The 27,161-nt window shown below is 41.6% G+C and overlaps 2 protein-coding genes across 2 annotated transcripts; both read right to left on the bottom strand.

The window, feature by feature from the left end:
* LOC146080822 (putative tyrosine carboxypeptidase MATCAP2) lies at positions 1-27,161 on the bottom strand. Its single transcript, XM_083188493.1, has 7 exons — positions 26,946-27,161; positions 20,513-21,156; positions 18,862-19,005; positions 6,121-6,253; positions 4,802-5,107; positions 2,115-2,212; positions 1-433 (listed from the first exon to the last, which is right to left on the bottom strand). The coding sequence occupies exons 1-7, from the start codon at positions 26,983-26,985 to the stop codon at positions 272-274; spliced, it is 1,527 nt and encodes a 508-aa protein (XP_083044619.1). The 5' UTR covers positions 26,986-27,161; the 3' UTR covers positions 1-271.
* On the bottom strand, positions 13,439-18,049 carry LOC146080821 (uncharacterized). Its single transcript, XM_083188492.1, has 2 exons — positions 16,104-18,049; positions 13,439-15,892 (listed from the first exon to the last, which is right to left on the bottom strand). The coding sequence occupies exons 1-2, from the start codon at positions 16,717-16,719 to the stop codon at positions 15,423-15,425; spliced, it is 1,086 nt and encodes a 361-aa protein (XP_083044618.1). The 5' UTR covers positions 16,720-18,049; the 3' UTR covers positions 13,439-15,422.

Genomic DNA, 27,161 nt, shown 5'->3' with positions numbered 1-27,161 from the left:
TGAATCTTTACCAACAGCATACAGTTTATTATTTTTAAAGTTTAGTATATTTAGCACGGCATGGTTCCACAGCAGAGAACACACAAATATTCTTTGATTTGTGTTTAATAATGTCTGTTTTTTTCATATGTAATATACAGTTTCTCTTCTGTTATTGAATTTGACAATATTTATGTGCACGTGCTACCTAAAATAAAGAAGAAAAAACAAGATTGCAATGTGTCCGCTCTTTCTTGGTTTGCAGTGTAGAGGCCTGGTGACACTGTGCAGGTCACACTATTAGCATTCTCAGCTGGTCATCTGTCAGTCCATTCACCTCCATGATCTTTTTCAGATAATCCATGTACCGGCCTCTATCTTTGAGGAACTGAGGAATTCGGGAGTTATGAAGAACAGCAATGTCTTTCAAGCGATCAATATCCTCATATGAAACCTTCCAGAATAACCACAGAATTTAGTATTAGTTAAACACAAGCCATCAGGTGAAGTACAGTAGATTTACTCTACCAATAACTTAATCTTACCAATAACCAACACTAAATACTCTGAGGCAGATGTGGCCATGATAACACACCAGCCCATAATCTCCTAACTGTAATTTTCCAAACCCAGCCTGTTTATTTACAGTTAGGAGCTGATTGGCTGGTGCATTATCACCGGCCATATTATCACTTCACCAGGCTTAGTACTGCCGCTCCTCTGTCATTTACAAAAACACCTTTAAAACATTTTATTACTTAGAAATGAAAAAAAAAAAAACATTATACAAAAATGTATATTATGAGATGTCTCCATTACCACTAATATTTATCTTCCTTATTAATATATTTTATTGTATATTTAAACATATATTTGACTGTACAACAAAGGGCAAATAAAATGGTGCATGGCCTGCATCACAAAACGTACCAGGAAAGACTAAAAGATCTTAATATGTATACTTTGGAGCAGAGAAGGGAAAGGGGGGACATGATAGAAACTTTCAAATATATCAAGGGCTTTAACAAGGTACAGGTGGGAGACATTCTTCACAGGAAGAGGAGCAACAGAACACGAGGACATGCACTGAAACTAGAGGGAGGAAGATTCAGGGGAAATGTGAGGAAGAATTACTTCACAGAAAGAGTAGTAGATAAGTGGAATAGCCTCCCATCAGAGGTGGTAGACGCAAATACAGTAGTACAATTTAAACATGCTTGGGATAGGCATATTGATATCCTTACAAAAGAATAAGGATCAAATATGGTTTGAGGTAACATGTTTAAAAAAGGGGCAGACTAGATGGGCCAAGTGGTTCTTATCTGCCGTCAAATTCTATGTTTTTATTGGTGACAAACAGCAGATTGTAGCACAACTTTTGCAACATTAAGTAGAAGTACAAAATTTCATGCATAATATTATCAGCAAACAATAGATAAAGTACAGTATATGCCCATCAGAAGTTACGTTCTACAGCAAGTATGTAGGTCTATACTGCAGCCATTTACTTGGTAACTTCCATGGGCCGATCTATAATGGGTGCAGACTGAAGACGTGTATCTACAGACAGTACTTACCTGTTGGTCCATGCTGCAGAAATCAATGGATAAATGGCATGGCTGCTATGTGTCTCAAAGAACTGCAAATGTGCAGTGCTCTCGGAGATCAGCACATGTGTGATGGACTCCCAACGTCAGGGTCTACTTGGCACTGTGCTCCATTGAGAGGGAATGCACAAAGGGCCAGATGTAATTACAAATGTATAAAATGGAGAGTAAAAAGCCAACCAAGCATCTCCTAACTGTGATGTTATAGGCTGTGATTGAAAAATGACAGCAATTGGTTGGTAGTTTACCACTCTCCATTTTATCACTTTTCAAGGCTTAGTACATCTCGCCCAACTATTGCACCCAGGCCTCACCTATATTAATCCATCTCCTCACGTCCAATACAATGTGGTAAGACAATAACACTCCCTTTACAGTATGGGACCATCCTTTAGAAATAGCTGCCTTCCTCAGTACAGCACGGGAGCATTGTGTTACTCTTTAAAAAGATGTTTGAATTTAGATTGAGCATAATGATCATAAAAGAGTATTTTTCCTATAATTGCATTATTTCATCATAAAATATACCTTTCCCATGCATGTTAGCAGTCGGAAATCTATGGTTTCTCTGTGTCTAAGAATACGTAGAATCCCATCAAGGTATACTTGATCCTTACTGAAGCAACCTGGGAAAGTGAAAATAAACATCACCATAAAATGACATATATGCCATTATAAAACATTTTAGCACTTGTATATTTATACGAAAGGCAGATTTACATGTATACTGTGGGGTTTATTCAGACCAAATTGCTGCTCATGGCTTCAGCCTGTGATCAGTCAGCCACCACCCCATCAGATTGAAATCCCGCCCCATGCACGTCTGCGAATGGATTGCGAAAATACCGCCGATTGTCGTCCAGCTGCAAATCCATTCACCACTCAATCCCCATTTAATGATTTTTCCAGTCTGTGAAAGTGTGCGTAACTCTGACCGTTCCACAACTTTGCTGTAGATACAGGTTGACTGAGGCTGGAGCTGACGTCATGCACCCTCCCTCAAAACGCTTGGACACGTCTGGGATTTTCCTGATAGTCCCCGAAAATGGATGTTTACCATCCACAAACGTTATTTTCTGTCAGTCAAAATCCAGGTTACGAATAAAAAAAAAATGCTGATTTTTGTTGCTCTGTGCCATTAAGCATGCAGTGACCCAGACACATGCACAGTTGTTCAATAACCGATCGGCTTCCAAATTTGCACAACAGTGATCAGGTTTGAATAACCCCAGTATATGGCACAGGATCACACCTATGAAACATACAACATGTAATAAATACTGTAAATATTGGGAATCAGAACGACAGCCCACCAGCTACACATTATAGCAGACAGCACATATGCATTTGAGTTCAATGTATCACTTTACTGAACAGTTTTAGACCTCACCAACTTGTAAAACCTCATTTGTCCAGTAGATGCCGCAGTACAGAATATATTGATGCACTAATTGACACAAATTACATCAGACAAGTAATCATTCTAAAGTATTATCTACAAATTTCTCAAGTAAACTCAATCAATGTATTGGAAATAAAGAGTGGGTTGTTACATTGAGCATAGAAAAGTAACTGATTACAAAAGAATAAGGCCACATACTGTAGCTGTAGAGAATATGTCCTCCATAGCTATGTAAAATGCAATTTCAAGATAATAGGAGGTTTAGGGCATTTTCATTTAAGGGGAACAACCATCTTAGCAGCATTCTTCAAATATTTCATAATGAGCAAAAAAACAATGGTTCTCCTAGCGAGAACCATCTCCTAGCATGCGCAGTAACTTCATACATTCTGCGCATGCGCTGGCCCAAGCCTCGGGGGCTGCCTTTGCAGCAGCCCCTGGAGGCTTGATCAGGTCCCCGGGTTTCGGCGCATGCGCAGTATGGTCCACAGTACTGCGCATGTGCAGAACCCGTTTTGGGGGCTGCTGCGCATTTGCACATAGAGAGGCATCCTGGAGGGAGGGAACACCTCCCAATGGGATGCCTTGAGTGACTGGCAGGTCGGACTTCCAATAGGAAGTCACTGCCAGTCACAATGATGCCAGAGCAGTCTCACAGACCGCATCTGGCTTCACTTTAGACAGAAAGAGTGGTGGATTTTACCTGGGGGGGCTGCAGCCCTGCAGCCCATAGGTAAAAACCGCCACTGGACCTAGATCTCTAACCCATGCTACTATATACATCTATAAAATACATTTCTATAATTTCATTGTTTTCTAGTGAGATTTCAAAACATCTACAGTATGCAGCCACCCTGTCCCCATGTAGACATTATCACCATCAGCCTGCATTTTTCCAAGCCCTATCCCTGGTGCAAGAGATTATAGAGATCTCTGCATATAATTATCGTATTTATTCTTCAATCCACAGAACTCTCAGCCTCCACACAAATGCCTCATTACGCCCAGTCGCACTGAGTCACCTACAGTTGCTCATTGTTGTGTACACCCGGCCTCGGAGCCTGCACAGTATGAAAAATTGCAAAGGTTTATTGGCAAAGTGAAGGTTTAACAAATCCCTTCTTCAAATCCTCATTTAAACAGCTCCTGACCTATTACTATATTTTTACAGCATTCTATAGAATATAGCTTTTTGATCATATATTGTGATGATATGATTAATCACCTTGTAATTAATGGTTTTATCAGGTGACCTGTATGTATGTATAGCAGAGGTTCTCAAACTGTGGGTCCTAACCCCAAAGTGGGTCCCGACCATCTCAGCATGGGGTCGTGACTTCATATTGCTGACATATTTTATGACAAATAAAGATTCTGATTCTGACACTCAGGCTGATGACTATCTCTCAGTCAGCCATCCAAGGAGTCTGAAAACCAGTTACATTATCTGCTACTTCCAACTCCTCTCATCATTTTGTCCCTTTACAATGCTGCCATACATGTACAGTCTGCTGATCTACAATGTGGTGGCCTTTCTGCAGTAACTTACTGGGGTCCTGTAATAATTTGAATTGTCTGGCAAAAAAGTTTGAGAATCCCTGATGGACATAATATAAAGATTCAACTGTATAATCCATTTGCTGTAAGTGACAATTTCCACTTTTAAGTATGTTCAAAAAGTAGTGTGGTTCTATTACACCGAATGCGGGTCTAAGGATAATGGGTTATAAATAACTTCAGACACTGATGAAACATATTTCCTTCTATGCTCATAATGCATTTATAGATTCCAATGTAGCATGTTTGCATTTACCTGGCTGGGATGTGTCAGTACAGCCCCTCTTTGCTCGTACACAGTAATCCCACCTTGTATTAGGGTCTTTGACAAACTGACCCACATTCTGGAACAGCTCACTGAATGACATGTTACTGGCTTGGTATACAGTGTAGTATAGAAGTGCAGCTCTCCACAACAAAGGATCTTTGCGAAACAAGACACTGTGTATGCTGGCCAGTCCTTCTTCTGTTGGGTTAACTGGTTTTAGGCCATATTTCTTACGCCCATTGCTGGTATTCCATGGCTGCTGGTTATTGTTCATGCCGCGATAATAATGAGTTCCTGCATTCATACAAGAAATACTGCTTTATTAAGCTCTAAAATGGAGATGAAGCGTGGTAAAAAATATAATTTATAAGTATACTGTTTGCACATGCTCTTATATCTCATTCAAATACTATGGAACACATGAATAGTATATACAATCAAGGATTTTTACAACATTCATGAAAAACAAATGGTTTGGGGTGGTAATAATTGACTAAATAAAAGTATACATAAATAAATAAAATAAAACAATATGAGGTGGCAACTCCCACAATCCTTATTGACAACACCCTGATACTATGATCTAAGTCAGGCATGTCCAACGTTGGTCCTCCAGATGTTGTGAAACTACACATTCCAGCATGCTTTGCAATAGTTTTAGCATTCTCTAATAGCAAAACTGTGGCAAAGAATGCTGGGATGTGTAGTTTCACAACATCTGGAGGGCCAACGTTGGACATGCCTGATCTAGGTGGTGTTGATTGTATTCATGAAAATAAAAATCTGTAACGATAGTCAAAATTGAATAGAGAGTTCGTCAAACTCACACCGTGTGTACACAGCCTAACAATGGAGGCTTAGAAATGGCAGCAGCAATGATGATTATTGATTATTTGGGTCCAGAAGTTGTGAACTCATATGGTAATCCAGTCGCTCTTCAAAGCAGTGATTTCCTTTGTATGATTACACTTCCTCAGACTGCCTTGTAATTTTCCACAGTCTTCACAAACTGTTTTTTATTTGTTCTTGTAAAAGTTACCAAAATAGACCTGGACACAGATAAACATGGGACTGTACTTGTGCCTGTCGAGAGCCTGGAGTAAACCAATCAAATGTGCTTCATTTTACATAAGTAAAATATATCCAACTATACATGAGTCCCATATTGGGAAATACAACAGGAAAAACATTATTAGAACATAGTAATTGTGCTTGCCCCTTGTCAAAAAAATCAAAAGGAATTATTTTTTAAAGGAGGTATGCTGGAAATTAGACACCAGGGAATGTAAATTAGTAGAGTACCATACCTATTTCATGTCTAAGCATCCCTTCGAGCCACTGTTCTCGTGCAGTGGAAATGTTGATGGTCATTGTCGGTCGGCCATTCACCACTGTCATAGAGGCCCGGGAAAGTAAATCATCTGTAAGGTGAACAACAATCTGAAACATGGAAACAAACATTGTCATCTTATGTGTCACACATAAAAAGCTGCCAGCAGATCCAACAAAAATAAAATCATAAATAATAAATTGAATTCTTTTTGTTTTAATAGTTCGGGGAACACAAGCCATTGATAGCTAATGGGAAATAACTTCTAAAAAATTAGACACAAACATTTAAAAATAATGGATAGAAATTCACACTGTTTTTTAAGTACATCAGATGCTCCATAGGGTCAAGATCCAACAGTAGCAATTCCAAATGTAGGCACTTACAAAATAGCAGGAATGGAACAGGTACTTTAATGATCACTCGCGACAAAAAAAATCTTAAAAAGCAGTAAACGATTTGGACCTCAAGGGACCTGTGTTACGCAGGATGGGCGCTACTGACCCCGAGTGTGGGTCTTCCGGCGGACAGAATGTTTATTTGCTTCTTGGTTTGGGGTATTGTTGCACAAAATTCTGCTTTTATGGGCAATTATTCTGAGAATGGGGCTGTAACGCTGAAAGGAACTCGATTTAAGCTTGAGTGCCCTCTTTCATTGGACATTTATTTTATGCTTTGAAGTACAGGGACTATGTTGGATGGAAGCGCCATATTGTAGATGTATGTATATACCTGTGTGTATATGTATATATATATATATATATATTGACAAGACCTATTTTGTGAATTAACAATTTGAGATTTTATAGTCTCGTCATCAGGATGATAAAGTCTTGAAAAGTTGATATACAAAACAGGTCTCTGTCATTTCTTCAAGTCACCTGAGTGCCTCCCCCAAATGATTGGAGGGTGTGGAATCCCATCACCCCGTTGCGCTTCCCTCTTACTAGTTAATAGGGTAATATAGTGTGTTTTCCAATTTGAACACTATACCTGGGAATGTACAGTGGCTACCGTTACTAATATGCATATAACAATGTCAGCCTGACACTAATTACCATCATCAGGACAAAAATATAATATAAATACAACCGGTTGTATATTCCCCATTTTTACATTTGTGTTTTTTTATTTTTATTGATTTTTAATGTATTTTTATCTGTGTATTTTATTTGTGTGTTATTAAAACTATATTCATAACTCCAGTTGGGTGCGCAGCTCTATTTGTCCATCCTCTTACTAGTTGTTTGATGTCATGATCACATGTGTGAGTGGAGTGTGTTGGCACAGCGTGTCATTGAGCTCTTCATTGGGTATAGTCCTAATAAATGCTGAATTGCCTTATCCTACCTGTGACTCACCTCTGTTTGCCTGTCAAGATAAAGTAAGTTACCCTACCTAGAATTTGTTTTATATGTGATAATGTAGTTGGTAGTCACGATTGAAATACATAACACATTCATATCTCCTCACTAATGCTGGGAGGAGGCATGATAGTGCAATGCTGAGCCTGCTGGAACTTCCTTATGCTGGCCACACATCAGACAGATATCGTTCCAACCAGCCAACTTTTGGCTGGTTGGAATGATAATCTTTCTAGTGTGTGGGAGCAAACGATTATCAGACGTTTGCTCCCACACGGCCAAGAACGCTGCTAAACGGCCCTGAACGGTCGTTCCAACTTGCTGGGAAAAATCAAACCTGTTTGATTTTTCCCAGCTGATCGTGCATATGTGTGGGGAAAGTTCCCCCAACTGCCCGATAATGAGGCGGACACTGACCAGCAGTGTCCGCCTACTTTTCCAGGTACCTTCTCTGCCGCCACTGGTCCAGATGCTCCCCGCCGCCAATCCAGCTGTCGCTAGTCCCTCCAGCAGCCGGCACCGTCTCTGCAGCCGCCCGGTCCCGGAGAGCCTGCACCGCATAGCGCAGGGGTAAGTTTCCTCCTCCGGCAGCTATCCCCGTCCCCCGGCAGCTTTCTGCGTGTCTGTGGCCGCCAATCCAGCTGTCGCCAGTCCCTCCAGCAGCCTGCACCGTCTCTGCGGCCGCACGGTCCGGAGAGCCTGCACCGCATAGCGCAGGGGTAAGTTTCCTCCTCCGGCAGCTATCCCCGTCCCCCGGCAGCTTTCTGCGTGTCTGCGGCTCCGGTATATAGTTCGGCGAGAGGACGGAAAAGCAGCCACCCCCCGCTCCGGCTCCGGCTCATACACCTGGGCATGGGAGAAGGCAGCCCGGCTCCTCTTCTTCCCTCCAGCTCCTTCTCAACCACAGGCTGCTGTCCCAGGGCCAGTTTCGGGCATTCCCCAGCAGGGTGACTTGGTACAGGGGGGGGGGGGGTCACTGCCATGGCTGCATATATATATATATATATATCGCTGTGTGTATATATATTATATATATCTATATATGTCTATATATATATATATATATATGTCTATATATATATATATATATATATGTCTATATATATATATATATGTCTATATATATATATATATATATATATATGTCTATATATATATATATATATATATGTCTATATATATGTACAGTATATATATATATATATGTATGTATGTATGTATGTTCAAGCCTATATCATCCCCTGTCATATGTGCAGTATAGACAGGGAAAGCAGCAGGTACCAGATTGGGTTCCTTGCATTGCAGTGTAATTAGCATGTGTCTGTGACAGGCATGTGGTGAGTTAAATACACCAGCACCCCTGGGCATCAGTGCATGTTATGTTCTTCATTATGTCATATATATTATATGTTTGATCATACGTTTATATCTATTATATGCTATATCACATCCTTGTATCATCCGGACACATCATCCCCTTCTGTCACATATATTTATAATGTTCTGTATTTTATTTGGATTTAAAAATAAAATATATATATATCTCAGCTTGCATTAGGCATTTCCTAGTAATACTGCATAGGAAAACCCGTCTTTATCCTGGGAAACATCTATTGGCAAGTTCGACCATTTTTAACCACCTGAAGTCACTGTAAAGTTCGACAAATATTCATAGTCCTCCCATAGCAAATGTCTGTATAAGATAAAGGAAAATATAACAGGCGTCAGCGTGGCACTCCGAGTAGTAGTAGAAGAAATCAGACGGACACAATGGAATGTCAACGTTTCATTTCTATTATCAGTAATTTCGTCAGGATACAAATAACAGTGTAATACATACCTTATATGCCCCACGCAATCAATGCTGAGTGGACCTCACGCCTCATGGCACCACATCTGCGTATGGGCGGCAGGTTGCTATGGTGACGCGTCTCCTCTGGGCCGTGTGTGTGGACGCGGTGCTGATGACGTCACAGACACCGGCGGCGCGGCGTGGTTCCCGGAGGCATGGGGTCCACTCAGCATTGATTGCGCGGGGGATATAAGGTATGTACACTGTTATTTGTATCCTGACGACATTTTTGATAATAGAAATGAAACGTTGACATTCCATTGTGTCCATCTGATTTCTTCTACTACTATCCGGAGTGCCACGCTGATGCCTGTTATATTTATTTATATATAGACCACAGCCATGCCCCCTCCCAGGATACAGAGAGGAGAAACAGAGAGGACTCAAGTGACATAGATAGTACACCCCCTGTTCCTTTTTTCGGCCCTCTCTATGTCCCACCCCAGCCAATTTCCCTCCAGTTGTGCTTGTTTTGTTCAATACATCCTAGGCTTTTGTTGGAAGTTAGCACTGAACGTGTGGGGAAAAAAAACATTTTCGCTAAGGAATGAGTTCTTCTTGGAGATGGTGCAAATATAGTGTTGCAAAAGAAATACAAAATATAATTATATTCATAAAACAAACATATTAGGCTTATTTTGAACATCACATAATATATCAAGACAAGAATTGTGCGCCTCAAAGTTTGTAACACCTTCATTAAATCACACTGCAATAGGACTAAAGGTGATCGAAAAGGACTTGATTTTGGCATACCAAAATGTTATGTGGTGTGAGCCAAAAGATCACTTGAGTGACCGCTATTTTTGTGCTGTAAATGTGATGGTATGAATCAATTTAAGAAATGCAAATGGGAATATCCAAGTATGATTTCTGCAACTGATACCACATAGCGAAGATTTACCTGTACCATCATTCAAAATTAAATGGGAATATGTAAAAATGTTAATTTTATTCAGTGCAAGTGACAACGGAGCTGAGTTTTTAACATACAGACCAAAAAGTCTTGAGATTTAAATGAAGAACAGGATGAACGATTCCACCAGAATATTCAGGTAATAGAAGAATGATATTAAAGAAGGTGGGATGGTCACATGATGGCCAATTACCGTTTCTGCAGATTACAAATTACAAATTCTGCAGAAGGATTACTCGCAACAAAAATACAAATAAATCCTACAACGGTTCTCATAGCTTCCTAACACTTATGTATGTAATTATCCTGTGTCTTTTTATAACATTTTATGAATCAAATTTAATAAGAATAAAATATTTTTAACTATTTTTAACATTCTTTAATTACATTTTTTATAAATATTAAAGACATGCATATCTCAAAAACTAAAGCCAATTGAAAAATAAGCATGGTATATTCGTGGTTAGGAGAACAAAATTAATTGAAATCGACTCAAACAGATTTGGCAACATATTGAGTGTTCCCCAGTGTAATGTATAATTAGTGCACAGTCTGGAACCTAATTCCTAGAGGAACAGATGGTCTAAAGGCAGTGGGGCCCACCTGGGGTTCCCCTATGCCCCGTGGGCCTGTCCAGCCCTGGATATGACTGATGCATTCATTAATCAGAAAATATCCCAGTGCCATCAATGTCACATAACAAATGCCATCTTTTCTGGGAGCCTAAAAGTATGGCTAGAATTTCTGCATGAGGACACCTCAGAGGATTAACATATGGAGCATGTTTGAAGGAGTGTCATTGATCAGAACAGTGTAACTTATATTTCACAGGGATGCGATAAGAATATGGACAATCACTTTATAGACAATGTACAGTTTATGTCGGCAGCATGTACCTGGCAACACTAATACCCCTTTTACACCAAAAACCCTGGTCGGACCCTGGTCTTTGAATGCTGGAGTATCCAGGGTCTGACCCTGCTTTATACCCCATTTACACAGCACTTTGACCTGGGTCGGACCTGGGTCTGCACCATTTACACTGAACCTGGGTCAGCCCTGCCTTAAATAATATTTTATATATATATTTATAGAAAAATATATATATATATATATATATATAGAAATATATATATATATAGAAATATATAATATATAGAAATATAATATATATATATATATATATATATATATATATATCAGGGCTGACCCAGGTTAAGTGTTTTTTTTTTTTTTTTTTTAAGGTGCTGGGGGTGCCGGAGGGTACCTGTCCTGCCTGCTGTGCTTGGTGTACCTGGGGGTACCGGGGTGCTGGGGGGTGCAAGGGGTGCTGAAGGTACCTGTCCTGTCTGCGGTCGGATCTCAGCGGAGAAGATGATGTGCGCCGTTGCTGTACCACCCCCCCCCCCCCCCTCCCCGGCAGACGGTCCCTGCGGCGTGCGGCGTATGGAGTGTCAGTGGCGGGGGTCCCTCTGGCGCATGGGAACTAGTACTAGTTCCTATGCGCTGGAGGGACCGCCGATACTGACACTCCATACGCCGCAGGGACCGGCTGCCGGATGCGGGGGGGGGTGGTACAGCAACGGCGCACATCATCTTCTCCGCTGAGATCCGACCGCAGGCAGGACAGGTACCCCCAGCACCCCTAGCACCCCCGTACCCCCAGCACAGCAGGCTGACAGGTACCCCCCTCTCCTCAGCAGCCGCAGGGACCCCCCTCCTCCCGCAGCAGCTGGGAACATCTTCCCCAGCGCTGCACGCTGTGGACCCGCTGCGGGTGCCTGCACCCGCAGCGGGACCATTTACACCGACATTTACACGGGTCCTATCCGTGTTCTACCCAGGTCAGGACCTGGGTAGAGGACCCGTGTAAATGGAAACGGATACCCCCCATTTACACCGCCGCGGATCCGGGTCTGACCCGCCGCTGACCCGGATTTTTCGGCGGTGTAAAAGGGGTTTGTTAAAAGGATAATTCAAGCATTTTAATGCTGTTCACAGTATAATTGTAAACATGCTGTTAAGTAGCAAATATATATAGTTAAAATCTTTCGACAATAAAATGCTTTCACTCGCATTTTAACAAGTTTAACATAGTGATGCCAGATTTACACTGCAGATAAGTACATTGTCTTCATGTGCAAGTCGACATTCCACACCCAACCCACTTCACAACTGTTTCAAAGGTGATGTTAACATGGCACTCCAAGGAAAAAGATCATCAGCAAAGGTGAATAGTGGGCAGAAATGCAAAGTTTAACCTGTGGCGCAAGTAGCCATGACCAAATGTGCCAATCTACAAATGTACTCTGGAAAAACGCTAGAAACTGCTTTTTTTCACCAATGTGTCAGTTGACAGACTTTCTTTTATTTTTCCTTCACGATTATGGACTTGTGTAGACTCAATCACATGGTGCATAAAAGCTGTACTGATCATAAGTGATGGCCCAAAGCATTAGTAACTCTATAATAATGTTTACATTTTTGACACATACAATATACAAAACCTATCATATGGAATATACTACAGGTTGGGTATCCCTTATCCAAATATCCGTTATCCAAATCCGGAATGTCATTTTTTTTTATTTGTTGCTAAAACATCTGTAGGTACTTGTGGAGTATCACGGCTCCCATCGTATGGCATCGTATGCCATATGTAGTGGCATACGATGGCATACGATGCGATACGATTTTTACCGATTTTTGAGCATTTTTGCTCAAAAATCGTATGCCATCGCATCCCCATCGTATGGCATCGTATGCCATATGTAGTGGCATACGATGCGATACGATTTTTACCGATTTTTGAGCATTTTTGCTCAAAAATCGTATGTGATCGCATCGGATGCCATACGATGGCATCCGATGCGAAGCGTGGCGAGCGCAGCGAGCCCGCGAGGGGCGGCGGTACGCGTCCTACGACCTTTTCATACCCCCACTATCCACGTCGGCGTGGAGTTGAGAATAGAATAGTGTGGCGAGCGCAGCGAGCCCCGCGAGGGGACGCGTAAACCTGTGAAGCCCGCGAGGGGACGCGTATAGCTGTGAAGGAATCCGCGTGCGCTCGCCACGCTTCGGGCTTGGTGGCTCGCGGCGCTCGCCACACTATTCTATTCTCAACTCCACGCCGACGTGGATAGTGGGGGTATGAAAAGGTCGTAGGACGCGTACCGCTGCGCTCGCCACGCTTCGGGTTGACGTAGATAGTGGGGCTGGTGCACTATGAAAAATGGCATTTGGGGGCATTTCACAAGTTTAATACACATTTCAATGCATTCTGATGCATTTCAGTGCAAAATCGGGTGCGATCGCATCGCATCGCATGCGATTTGATCTCGTAACTGGCATGACTGGGGACATTATATGTAACTGGCAGTACTGGGGACATCTGTAACTGGCAGTACTGGGGACATTATATGTAACTGGCAATACTGGGGACATTATATGTAACTGGCATGACTGGGGACATTATATGTAACTGGCATGACTGGGGACATTATATGTAACTGGCAGTACTGGGGACATTATATGTAACTGGCAGTACTGGGGACATCTGTAACTGGCAGTACTGGGGACATTATATGTAACTGGCAGTACTGGGGACATCTGTAACTGGCAGTACTGGTGACATTATATGTAACTGGCACTACTGGGGACATTTTATGTAATTGGCATTACTGGGAACATTATATGTAACTGGAACTACTGGGGACATTATATGTAACAGCACTACTGGGGACATTATATGTAACGGACACTACTGGGGACATTATATGTAACTGGCACTAAATATGTGCAAGAAAATGATTGCTTGGAATTCAAATTCAGTGCCTGAGCTAGTGCAAAAACTTTGTTTCATGCTTTGAAACCTTGTTGATTCATGCGCAAATAAAATATATTTGTGTGTATTTCATGTGTTTGATGTGTTTATACAAAATAAATGCAAGATACCTCATTAAAATATAAAAATATTCCGAATACAGAATATTCCAATATGCTTGTGGTCCGGAGCATTTTGGAAAAGGGATACTCAACCTGTACAATAGCCACCTCTTCAGTGAGAGACAGGTAAAAATATATTGTACACATTTTTTTTCTCTGATGGACCAGACTTGCCTGCCTGTTCCTCTCCATGCATGATTGCTATCACCTGTGGTAATACACTTTTTTTAAAAACATTTACAATTAGCTCATCGCAGGTGATTGCAATCTTGCAAGGACAGGCTCAGGTGTGATGGGCCCATGTTTTTTATTCTACTGTGGTTTAGACGTGTAATATTTCTTTATAGTAACTATACACTTAAGGCTGCTTTGTATAAATAGTGACAATCGCTATTTTTTTTTTTTATAGAAATCTATTTTCATAGATGAAGTAGAGATCCCGGTCCACATAATTGGGGATGCTGCTTACCCTCTACTACATTGGCTCATGAAGGGATATACACAAAATGTTGAGTTGTCCACGGAAAAGATAACCTACACCCACACCCTAAGTTCTGCTCGTATGGTAGTGGAAAATGCCTTTGGCCGATTAAAAGGATGTTGGCGCTGCCTGATGAAGAGGAACGATGTGGACCTACAGTTGATGCCCCACGTAGTTGCAACCTGCTGTATTCTACATAACATTTGTGAAATACAAAAGGACCACTTTCTTCCAGAGTGGAATGTGCAGGACACAGGGGGCAATCCTGAAGCAGCAGATTATGAGGGGGAGCATGTTGACAGTGCAGAAAGAATCAGGGCCACCATTGCAGCAAACCTTCCTTTAATGATTTAAAATAAAAATCAGTCAGAAATCTTCCAGTTGTTTGCTTTATAATGAAAATATGCATCAAACCGTACATACATTTCAAATCTTGTTTATAGATGTTATTCATAATGAAAGACAAAGATATGAGAGTCCAACTGGGAATAGAGAACAATTGTAAAACTTTGTGCCCATACAGTTTAACGTCATAGGACACATTATAAAATAGAACTGTATAAAATGGTGACTGCTCCTATAGAGAATCACACAAATATTAAGCAATAAAGTGCAACCTTTCTAAAGACTATAAAAACATGAGTGCAACCTTTCGAAAGATTTGAAAAAGAAGTAAAGTGCAACATTTTTAAACAATATTTTAAGACTAAAAGTTGAAACCTTAGCTCAAATTCCGGTACACAGAAAATTCTGGGGACTCTAGGATTGGCGGGTCACCACTAGCAGCACTATTGCCAAAGTTATAATTGGGCCCTCTGTATTCTGGTGTCAGCTGGTTTGGTTGGGTGTTAGTAGATGTGGCAGGATTGAAACTGACACCTCTATTGTAATGATCATATGGGTTGGGTGGGTAGTTAGGTGGGTGGTGGGGATGTGGTGCAGGTTGTGTGAAAAAACCGCCAAATGTACGTTCTAAAAAGGACATTTGCCTATCTTGCATAGCCAGCAATTGAGACATAAATGCCTGCTGGTTCTGTCTCTCAGCTTCCAAATATTTGTCCATGCGAGCATCCTCCTTTGCTTGGACATCAGTATCCAATTGGCGTAGATGGTCCACTATCACCGATGTCATCGCTTTAGCCGCTAGTTCAGACCGATTAAGCTTTTTATTTTTGGCAGGAACGCTGTACACTGTAATTTAAAAAAAACAATAACATTATACTTCCATGTTAAGTGTTATATAATAAACAGCAGTATTGTTTGCCAAAATGTGCTAGTGGCCTTCTTCCACCTGCATGCTAGCAACATACTGCAACAGATACTGGGCCTCATCCCGCCCTAACCCCACGTTGGGTGTTTTTACTATGTGAAATGGGTGTAAATATATAGAATGTCTACTTACAATTAGAACGTAATGGAGTGCTTCGATTGGGGAGCGTCGTCTGACTGTTTTCTTCCACAACATCATCTGTGGCTGCTTGGACGCTGTCAGAATGCATGGAAGCATCCAACATATTCTCTGCTGCACCATCATCACCAAACAGCAGCGGTGAAGCCGGGCTCATGTGTGCTGACATCTGCGTGGCTTCAGAAGGCGTTGAGACTGGCGGGGACAGCTGGGAAGCCTGGGTAGTTGGTACATCATGGCTGTCCTGGCTGTTGTGCGTCTGGCTGAAATGGGGTGCTATGGAGGAGGACAGGGCTACAGGGTTGCAGAGTGCCGTGTTTCCAAAAGCACTGTAGCACAGGTCATAGTGCACCCAATCGGGCCTAGCTGCACCACTTTTCTTGCGCTTCTGGTCATTCACTTTGCAGAACTGCTTCCGCAGAGATTTTAATTTATTTACAACCTGCTGTTGCGTGCGATGAATACCTCTGGATGCCAGCAATTCGGCAATATTGCGATACACCACTGCATCCCGAACGGTGCCGGTCATTTGCCGCCGAATCTCCTCATCTGCCCTGATTTGCAGGAGCTCACGTACCTCCTTGTCAGACCAGTTGGATGTATTGGACATGATGGTTCAGATCAGGTTTGGGGTCAGCCAAAGTGGAACACACTGCACAGGCAGTGTGTGCTGCAGCAGATGAGGCTGTGGAGTGTGCTTGTAGCGTGGTAGCGTGGTAACGCTGCTGCTGCGCTGCTACATGCGCCCTGTGCGGGTCTCCAGCAGATGACATCATCTGCCAGAGCCACAGAAGCTCCAATCAGCTCTTCGCGCCCCTCTACCCACCAAATAACCCGGATAATGGCCATTTACACTACCCTGAGCCCCGGATAAGCCCCGTGTCCGACCCTGAACATTTGCCGGGTCAGATTCCCGGGGAACAGTACCCGTGTTATTTTTTTTTAAGCCCATTTACACCATGCCCTGCCCCGGACTGGAGCGGCAATATCCCGGGTCCAAACTCTGGTGTAAAAGGGGTATTATTAACAAAAACAGCAATAAAGGTCAAAGTCTGCCAAAGACATTATGGACGCTTGTGCAAATTGAATTCCTGCGGAAAGTGTTTACATTAGGGAGAATACATCCTTAGCAGTAATAATTAGGTGCAATCTGGGCTGTCAAAAATACTGACACACCAAAATGTGACTTATGTATATGTAGCCTCATACTTGAAGCCAAGCTATTAATAAATCCAGTATTCCAGAGAGATGACCAGTCAATATAAGCTATGTCTGTCATAAATTTCTCATTACACAGATGCTGTATAATGTGTACAGGAAGGATACCGGGTAGCATACCAATGTTTGGAATGCTGTCAGTTGGAACCCTGACACTGGTTAGAAGCCCAGTGCCGGAACTCAACACCGCTCACAATGGCATAACCGAAATCCTGACATGCCCTGGTATGCCAGGGCAGGTAAAGACAGGGGGGTTAGGTTTAGGATGTATAGGGGAGGTTAAGGTTAAGTTTTTGGAGATAGGTCAGGTTTAGGGTATGGGGCCAAGAGGGTTTAGATTAGGCACTAAGAAGTGTGGGTTAGGCACTAAGGGGGAAGGTTAGACTGCAGGGAGGGATGGGCTAGGCTGCAGGAAGAAAGGGATAGGATTAGAGGGGGATAGGAGGGTTAGCATACTTAACACCCGGTTGTTAGGATTCTGTGCATCGGGATGCCGCTGAGGGTCTCCTGACCGGTGCCGGCATGCCAATGCAATCCTGTACAGGATGCAGCACAAAGGATGCCGGATCTTCATAACATGAGCAGGAATAATATATAATCTCCAATTATAACACACACTGGGCCAGATTCTCTAAGCTTCAAAAGTGATAAAATGGAGAGTGACAAACTGCCAGCCAATTAGCTCCTACCAGTCATGTCACAGGCTGGGTTTGAAAAATAACAGGCAGGAGCTGATTGGTTGGTTGTTTATCACTCTCCATTTTATCACGTTTGAAGCTTAGAGAATCTGGCCCACTGGCTCTAAAAATGTATCTAGTAAACCCATTGTCTATTCTGATCCTATTCTGGGTCATTAATATAAGTTTAAAATAAAAAAAAACTATATATATATATATTTTTTTAAAATACACAGCACACTACTTTGTAGTTACTAAACATAAGAGTTCGTAAGTAAGAAGAAACATTTAGGAACAAATTGTTAGGAGTGCAATAGCTGTTAATAATTATGAACATAATCATGGAAATTGTAATATATTTTATTTTTTACCATCTAATGTTTACAATATAATTTAGCTTTTCAAATCCTAAAAATATAATATAAAGCTGTATCACAAAACCAATATAAAATTCAGTCTCATACCCAAACAAATAAAAATGTACTTATAGCAAAAAGCTAATATAGGGCCTTTTTTTGGTTCATTCTTTCTGACAAAATCCTTCTTAGATGGGCAAAACCATGTGCACTGCAGGTGCAGAGAGAAATAGATTTGGGTGGGGTTTTACTTCAAAGTGAGATCTATATTGCAGTGTAAAAATAAAGCAGTCAGTATTTTCCCTGCACAGAAACAAAATTACTCACCCAAATCTAATTCTCTCTGCACATGTTACACCTGCCCCCCCTGCAGTGCACATGGTTTTGTCCATCTAAGAAGGATTTTGTCAGAAAGAATGAACCAAAATAAGGCCCATAGTTCTGCTGAGGATGATACAGATAGCCAGACCTTTAAGGGAACGGCTGTGTTATGGCACTCACCTCACCCACACAACCTTCTTTCTCCATGTATTTTCGAACCTGGTGCCATATTCGACTTTTTGGGAGCAGACTACCTCCTGTTGCTTGCTCAAATTTCTCATAGTTTCCATATTTCTCAAGTGTCCTCACCATAATACCAATCGCCTGTACACGAAGATGAAAGAATCTATTAAATAATGTATTTTTAAGAAGCTTAAAAAGCAAATGTGTTGAAAGAGAGGTAAATCAATTGAATGAGGTATTGAGAAAATCTAACATAAAAGAACTACTAGTAACAGTATATGTGCCTGAAACTTTAGAAGCTCAATATTCTATTTATATTTCTTGTGCAGATGAATGCACCACATATGCAATCCATGGTTATTGAACATGGTTAGAATATTGGGATTGTTCAATTGCACATTCCTATGGGTCAAGTACAATACATTCCAGTTTTTATATATGGATTTTATATACAGTATTGCACAAAATAGTGTTTGTGCAAGGGATATATAATTTATCAAAGAAGCTTGAAAAAGTTCAGTTGCTGATCGTAGACTTCCCTCTTGTTGCTTTTATTTGACTCTTAGCTGTAAACACTATATATATTTCTCTTGGAAAGTAAATCAAATGTTTCCAAATAATATAAATTTATGACATCAAATTGTTGACATTATTTTGTGAGAACTTTAAAAAAAAAAATCCATAATACAGAAATGACTTTCATTGCATGAACACAATGACAAAATTAGTGCAAAATTTGTATTTTATATGCCATTGTCTCAGCCATTTTTAAACAAATGTGGCAGTTTAAAATGTATTTTGTTACAAAATATAAAAATAAAATTATCTTGACATAAGTGACAATTATAGTACATTTTGTAGCTTACATATGCTTAGTTTATATTTTATTGCATATGCTTGATAACATTTTGTTCGATTGCATATATGCGGGACTTATAGTTCCATAGCAGAACCCAATGTTAGTTTATTTTTTTTTTACACAAAATATCAACCTGGCATCCACCGCCCAGGAGTGATGGGATTAGCCACAGACGTCAGCCCTGGGTGGGGGGAAGCCTGGGAGGACAACACTTCTTTATTCGGGGAGTCCACACTCCACAAGGTACCCCGACCAGGGTTGACCAGACAGGGGATGCTGTTTTGGGTGGGAGGGCTTATATAAAAAGTCTATGCCATCACCCTGCTGGCTGTTGGAGCCCAGTGCTGGTTCCAAAATACATGGAACCCCTAATTTTTTTGTCTGCTGTATTTTTGGATTTTTGGAACCAAGACTGGTCCAGCAGCCCGGTGCTGGTTTTTTAAACACAGGGGGACCCCAGTACTCACCTCCCCCCTGTTACACTCCTGTTACTAAAAAAATCGCACATTTATTTACAATTTGCAAATTCCAGTTACTAAAAAATCTCCAGGAATCGCAAGTGATTTATGGCTTGTTCTAAAAAAATAAATCACATTCCATACACATTATACTGTATATTTCGGCCAAAGAATCGCACATATGACATGTGGGATTTGGTGGTATTTTTTAGGTGACTATAAAATTGCAACCTCAATACAACCCCCTCCCCCAATATGTTTGTTTCAGGTACTACACAAACCAGTGATGTTATTATACAGAAATATAATGGCGAAAGACCATAGATTTTACCTGTTTTAGAAATCTGTCGGAGGCAACGCTGTGCTTTGCAAGGACATTTGGCAGTGCAGGATTGGCATATTCAAATTGTGGATTGTACCTAAATGCTGACTTAAAAAACTTAACTTTTTCTTTCTCAACATTTATGGGCTTTACAGCATTTAAAATACAATTTTTTTTCCCTGAGGCATCTTCTTTTACTTGTGCTTTTGAGATATCAGTCTCCTTTCCTGTAACCTGATTAGGCAAGTCATGTTTTCTTATGACCTTGATTTTAGGCTTGTGTGTGAAACCTATACTGTTTCCTGCCACAGATATACACTGAGGATAATTAGCATGAGTATCTCTAGTTTGGGAGTTAAAACTTGATATGCTCCTTTTTGCACAAAATGAGGTGTTCCTGCGTGATGTGCATAACATATTGCTCCTCTCTTTCTGCTCCTTATTTTTATCCAAAAATGACTCTTTTTGCGACTGTTGTTGCTCTTCTTTACTTTGAAGCAAAATGTTGTAGCTGCTGGTTCCTGTTCTAAATGTGTCTCGCAAAATACTCCTAGACCGCTCTTGGATACTCTTGGTGGTTGCTGGGGTGCGTGTTTTCTTCACATTTAGAACCGATTTCTTTGAGATATCTTCTTTAGGCAAATGAAGTGTTTCTGTATTAAATACAAACACATCAATTATGATGATGTATGGATTACATAGGAGATCAGTTTACTTTTGGCATTTTATTGTGCGATTTAAACAATTAAAACATTCTGGAGATATATGAACATCACCTAAAGATGCTCTTACACATTACAATTATTGTATACAATATCGCAACTCATCGCATCTCGGTATTGCGATGAGATCTAGTACAAAAAGTACTAGATCTTTAGTGACCAACATGAAAATAAACAAAACCAATTCTATAAAACAGATATCTGTGTAGTCCATAAACATTGAAATAATATCCTAACTACAACCAAGAACTAATTTTCTCTCAAGCAAACTCATCATTTTAGGACAATAATTAAGGGCCTTATTCTGATCGGTGCGGCCCGATCAGAATATGCGGCCACGAATCCCCGCCTTCCATACGGATCGCCACCTCCGTCCGTACGCGGATATGTGGCGATCCGCATGAAATTGGACGGGGATACGCCTCCTCCGTCTTGGGAGCAGCCCCTGCATTCGATGGTCGCCGAACATCGAATGCAGGGCCGCACGCTCCACCAGGTCCCGCCACACAAGACCACACGGACACTTGTCCGTGTGAAATCATGTATGGGGGCGGGCAGCTGACATCCGGCAATGTCAGATGCCCGCCCCCTACACACGCGTCACGGCCTCATTACCATGCATATGCCCCACGTTTGCATGGGAACGCCCATGAAACGCGGGGCGTATGCATAGGGTAATGAGGCTAAGTAGCCCCTCACGCCCCTCTACGCCCCCTGTGCGGCGTGTCAAGAATACGTGCGGCGAAATCGCCTGCACATGCGCAGAGTGACCTCTGCACATGCGCAGACGATCACCATCGGCGGGACGACCGCATGCGGAGAAATCCGCACCGATCAGAATAAGGCCCTAAGTTATCTCTGTTCTAAGTATACTACTTTACTGCTAAACGCTTTGGTACTTACGCTGACAACATAGCTTAGGCCTGAAGCGTGGCGAGCCCCGCGAGGATAATGGGGGTATGACGTTGATAGTGGGTACATGATCCATTATGTGTTAGCACAGCTCCAGTTACGTAAATTACGTAGTTTACGTAGCCAGCATAGTGGTGTATTGGTATTCTCAATACACCACTACGCAAACTACATAATATGCGCCCTGCTAATACATAAGTACCAGCTCTTTTTCTTACCTTGCTTCTACAATGGGGTGCCAAATCGCCCACTTCTGTCTGACCTATAGATTTAACATCTAGCACAGTGGTCCTCAAACTATTTTGCTCTGGGACTCAACAAACAATAAAAATAATTACATGACCCCAGCAAGTTACCACAGATGGTCATTGTGTCACATGTGTAGTCAGCAGCACATATATGGCAGCATTGTGGAGGCACAACATGATGGGAGTCTAAAATAACAGGAATCACTGACTGAGATTAGAAAAGTCATCAGCCTGATGGTCAGTAACATGGAGTCGCGACCCCATACTGAGAACTTCAGGACCCACTTTGGGGTCAGGACCCACTTTGGGGTCAGGACCCACAGTTTGAGAACCGCTGATCAAGCATATAAGTAAAACTGAATTTGTTCTGTTTACAATTACTGATCCAGCCACTACTTGAGTCATTTTTGTTTTACTAATTAGTCATACCCAGTAAGTCTAAAATATTGATCGATGTAATAATACAATTTAGTTTGTCTAAAAAGATCCAAACTTTTTCACATATATACTGTAGTACTTATAAATGTTGCTAGCAATGAATCTCTGTCATACCTTTCATTTTTTTGAAATAACAACCACTGCATTTAACAGGGTTCAGCATCAGAACATGAAAAACAGTGTCAGTCTTCGTTACATAGAGTGCAGCACTCTTATACCCCTTTCAGACTGCAAATGCTGGGTCGCACCTGTTATCGGGACATGGGTCCATCCTGTGAGCGACCCAGCATTTGCAGTGTGAAAGCTCCCCACAGTAACACGTCAGTAGCTGATGTCAGATGGGGCAGGCGGAGTGGTGGCACATCATCATGGTGAGGGAAGAGGCAGTGCTTGGAGCTGACACTGTCTTCAAGCACTGCCAACTCCATAGTGTGAACAGGACCTGGGACGCTCAACTCGGGATACCCATTCACACTGCACAGCAACGTGGATCACAAATTTATTCAAGTTGATATGCCGGGTTGCTCGACCCGGGAAATGTGGCTGCTTTGACACCGCAGTAACCCAGGTTGAGTTGGGGGTCTGAAGGGTATTATAGAGTTGGCTAAGAGCTGTAAATGACTATAACAATTCTGTTGCTGTTCCTAAGCTCCCTTGTCAAAGCAAAAGGTTGACACCAGGAGAAAATAATACTATAGAAGATGTGGATTGGCTTGTTTGTCATTCATGCTAAAGTTTCAGTAGACAATTTGTACACAATGTACAGTAGTTGACAATTTGTACATAATGTACAGTAGTTCTTTGAAGAAGCCTCATTTACATAAGGCTGTCTTGGGTTTATTTACTAAGATTGGAGTTCTATTTCAGCTGCTATGGGTAAACAAGCAGAATCTTGGTTGCCCATAGCAACATTGGAAATTTCTTATTTATTTAGCACATTCTATAAGATAATAGCTAGAATCTTATTGGTTTCTCATAGCAACATCTCAACTGAAATAGAACTCCAACCTCAGCAAATAAACCCCTCTGTGTCTGGAAAATGTTATTAGTAATAATAAAGTTGAATTGACCTAAAATACAATTAAACACAGATGCAAAAACAAAATAAAAATACTGACTAAGTTGAATTATATGACCTGCTTTAAATAGGGCAAAATTACAATCCCCTTGCAAATATCAAAGAATAATGTGAACAGATGACTGCAGCAACACTACTTATAGTAATGATATCATTTAGATGGATCAAGACCCACTCACCCAAACTGAAGGGCATCAGCATAATCAGTGCCATACCTCCCAACTTCTGTCCGTATGAAATAGCGCCCGAAAAGGGGGTGGGGCGTATGCAAATGAGGGCGTGGTTTATGCTAATTAGCCGCTATCTCATTTTCATACGAGAATAGACGCTGTGCGCATGCGCACAGCGTCTATTCTACTAGATTGGGGGTCTCCCAACTGCCACCCCCCGCAGCGGGACAATGCCTGCCGCGGGTGGGACAGCGGGACAGGACCCGAAAATCGGGACTGTCCCTCTAAAATCGTGACAGTTGGGAGGTATGATCAGTGCACATTTTGCCCAGTAGTTATACACTGCAAGCTATCTGCATCATTATGTCTGTGATGGTCTGCTCAAGCTGTATTTGTAAAAACACACTCGGATTGCAGTCAGCTGATGTCTATACATCTCTTACACCCACTCTAGGCATATGAAGGTGAGAGTGCAAAATAATTATCTGTTTGGGCCAGATGTACTAAGCTTGAAAAGTGATAAAGTGGAGTGTGATAAACAACCAGCTCCTATCTGCGTTGCTACAGGCTGTGTATGAAAAAAATGACAGGTAGGAGCTGATTGGTTGTTGGTTTAACACTCTCCATTTTATCACTTTTCAAGCTTAAGGCTTACAGATGTCCTAAGCCTTGAAAAGTGATAAAAAGAAAAGTTATAAACCACCAGCCAATCAGCACCTACCTGACATTTTTCAAACATAGCCTGTGACATGGCAGGTAAGAGCTGATTGGCTGGCTGTTTATCACTCTCCATTTTATCACTTTTCAAGCTTAGTTCATCTAGCCCATACACACTGGGTAACTTTGAGCTGAAAGCCGCTCAAAACAGCTAGTTTTAACGGCTTTCAGCTCAAAGCCGCTCAGTGTGTATTGCCTGACGATGAGCGGTGAGCGCTGCTGTGCATTCCTGCATCATCGCCGGGAAAGCTGCTCATTTGCTGGTATTACAGCAGATGAGCAGCTTTGAGCACGGCTTTGCATATCGCTGCACTATGCAAAGCCGTCCGCCATCCGCTGTCTGCTCCAGGCAGGGGGAAAGCGGCTCAGTGTGTATGCAATGAGCGGCTTTCCCCCCAGCGATGATAGCGATCATCGCTGTCCATACACGCTTGGCAAAATCGCCCAGTGTGTATGGACCTTAAGTATATCTGGCCCTTTATGTGTTATACTTGCCAACTTTCATCAAGCTACCTCTGAAAGAGTCCCGAAGGAGGCAACCAATCAAATGGGCGGGGACATGTGGGCCTACACTCATGTCATTGTGGCCCCACCCATGACTGTTCCTAGTCACTATTCACAGCATTTGCAACAGAGGGGTTGGATGAAGAACTTCAATGTGAACTCGGTCATCCAAACTCTGAGTTGCCCACATAAGTCAGCAAGTAGGTAGCACTCTTTCGACAGCCCAGGAAAGTCAGTAAGACTCTTCCTACCTTCTGGGAGAGTTGCCAAGAATGATTTGTACCCAGACAGAAGTAGATGGGGATTAAACAAACTGCAAACATTCAGGTTAAAGGATTGAACCAGGATGCGGTCACTAGGTCTACAAGCATTCGGTCGACAGTTATTAGGTCGACACATGAAATAGGTTCTGTCACCCCTATAACCAATTGAAATAGCACAGACTATTTCAGTCATTAGTGTGGGACGGAGCAACATGAATATGTATGTGAGAATGTAAGTGTGGGGATGTGGTCGCCAGGGTGACACCACTATTGCACCACATCAGTCAACAAATGAAAAGGTTGACCGATGACACAATACGTCAACAGGGAAAAGGTTGACATGAAAATGGTCGACATGAGATTTTCATTGAGATTTTTTAAAAGTTGTTTTTTCATACTTCCATCCAAGTGGACATGTAGTTATATTAGAATAGTGTTCCGAGCGAGCCATGCAAGGGAACATGGTACATTTATACAGTGTCCATTTACACCTATTGCTTGTGTCAACATTTTGACCATATCGATCTATGGTATGTCAACCTTTTTCATGTGTCTATTGCCCAATTGCCTGTCGACTAATAGCGGTTGGTCCTATTGCCTGTCGACCAATAGCGGTTGACCTATTGGCTGTCAACCTTAATTGGTTCAACCCTATGACCCATACCCATAAGTGTGACCCTCGATGAATGTGATGGAACAGTGTCATTATGAGGGGAAGATGGAGGTAAACAGGAAGCAATGAGCCTGATACTGGAAGTTCAGACTGGGGCAATGTGAGACTCCGCTCAATCTAATACTAGGAGTTTGTCGTATCATGTGCACCTCCATATTTACAGATAGGAACTTCCAACGTTGTGAGAGAGCACACACACACACACACACACACACACATCACTAGTATATGCATTAGAGATATTTATCATCAATTTAGAAATATGTATCAAATTACAAACAGATGGGTGTACTACAGTATGCAGTTAATGCTGCAACATTGCAATGTATATAATACGTAAAGCAGATATTACCGCACTACAGTGCTATCACAGATGGTAAAACAAACCCACGACTCAAACATTCACATACTGCAGTGTATCCCTAACATAACTGCAAAATGTACTACACAACCCACCCCTAGTTTATATGACTCAATGATGAAATAAACCAGAACAAACACAAAAGAAGCTACAACAAACTCTGTTTTGCTACAACAAACCTATCACATTTACAATGGGAAAACATACACTGTATGATGCTTTGCTATACTGCACTGCGTCAGAGCTCTGCACATTATCAGAAATTCTGAAAACAAAAAAATCAAAATGGAGTAAAAAAGGAAAATTTTCTATCCCAGCAATAACATTTGTAGAATATCACTCTGCATTTTACTTACCAGTCACACAGATAGATTCCAACATTTTGGTACAGTGCATGAATATAACTGGTATATTTCCAAAGGTACAGGCAAATTAAAAGCTATCCTCTCTCCTGACATTTAGCCTGTGGCTTTTGTTCCTCTCCCTGTGACAACAGTTGCAGCGTTATGCTGGAGAGTGCTTTACAGCTCTACCTTAATCCCCATGGCAACAGCTGGGAGTGCGTCACAGAG

This window comes from Crinia signifera, chromosome 5, assembly GCF_055691185.1.
Source record: "Crinia signifera chromosome 5, ASM5569118v1, whole genome shotgun sequence".
Taxonomy (NCBI): Eukaryota; Metazoa; Chordata; class Amphibia; order Anura; family Myobatrachidae; genus Crinia; species Crinia signifera.
Note: the sequence above shows the minus strand (reverse complement) of the source record. Positions and strands in the feature narration are given on the sequence as shown.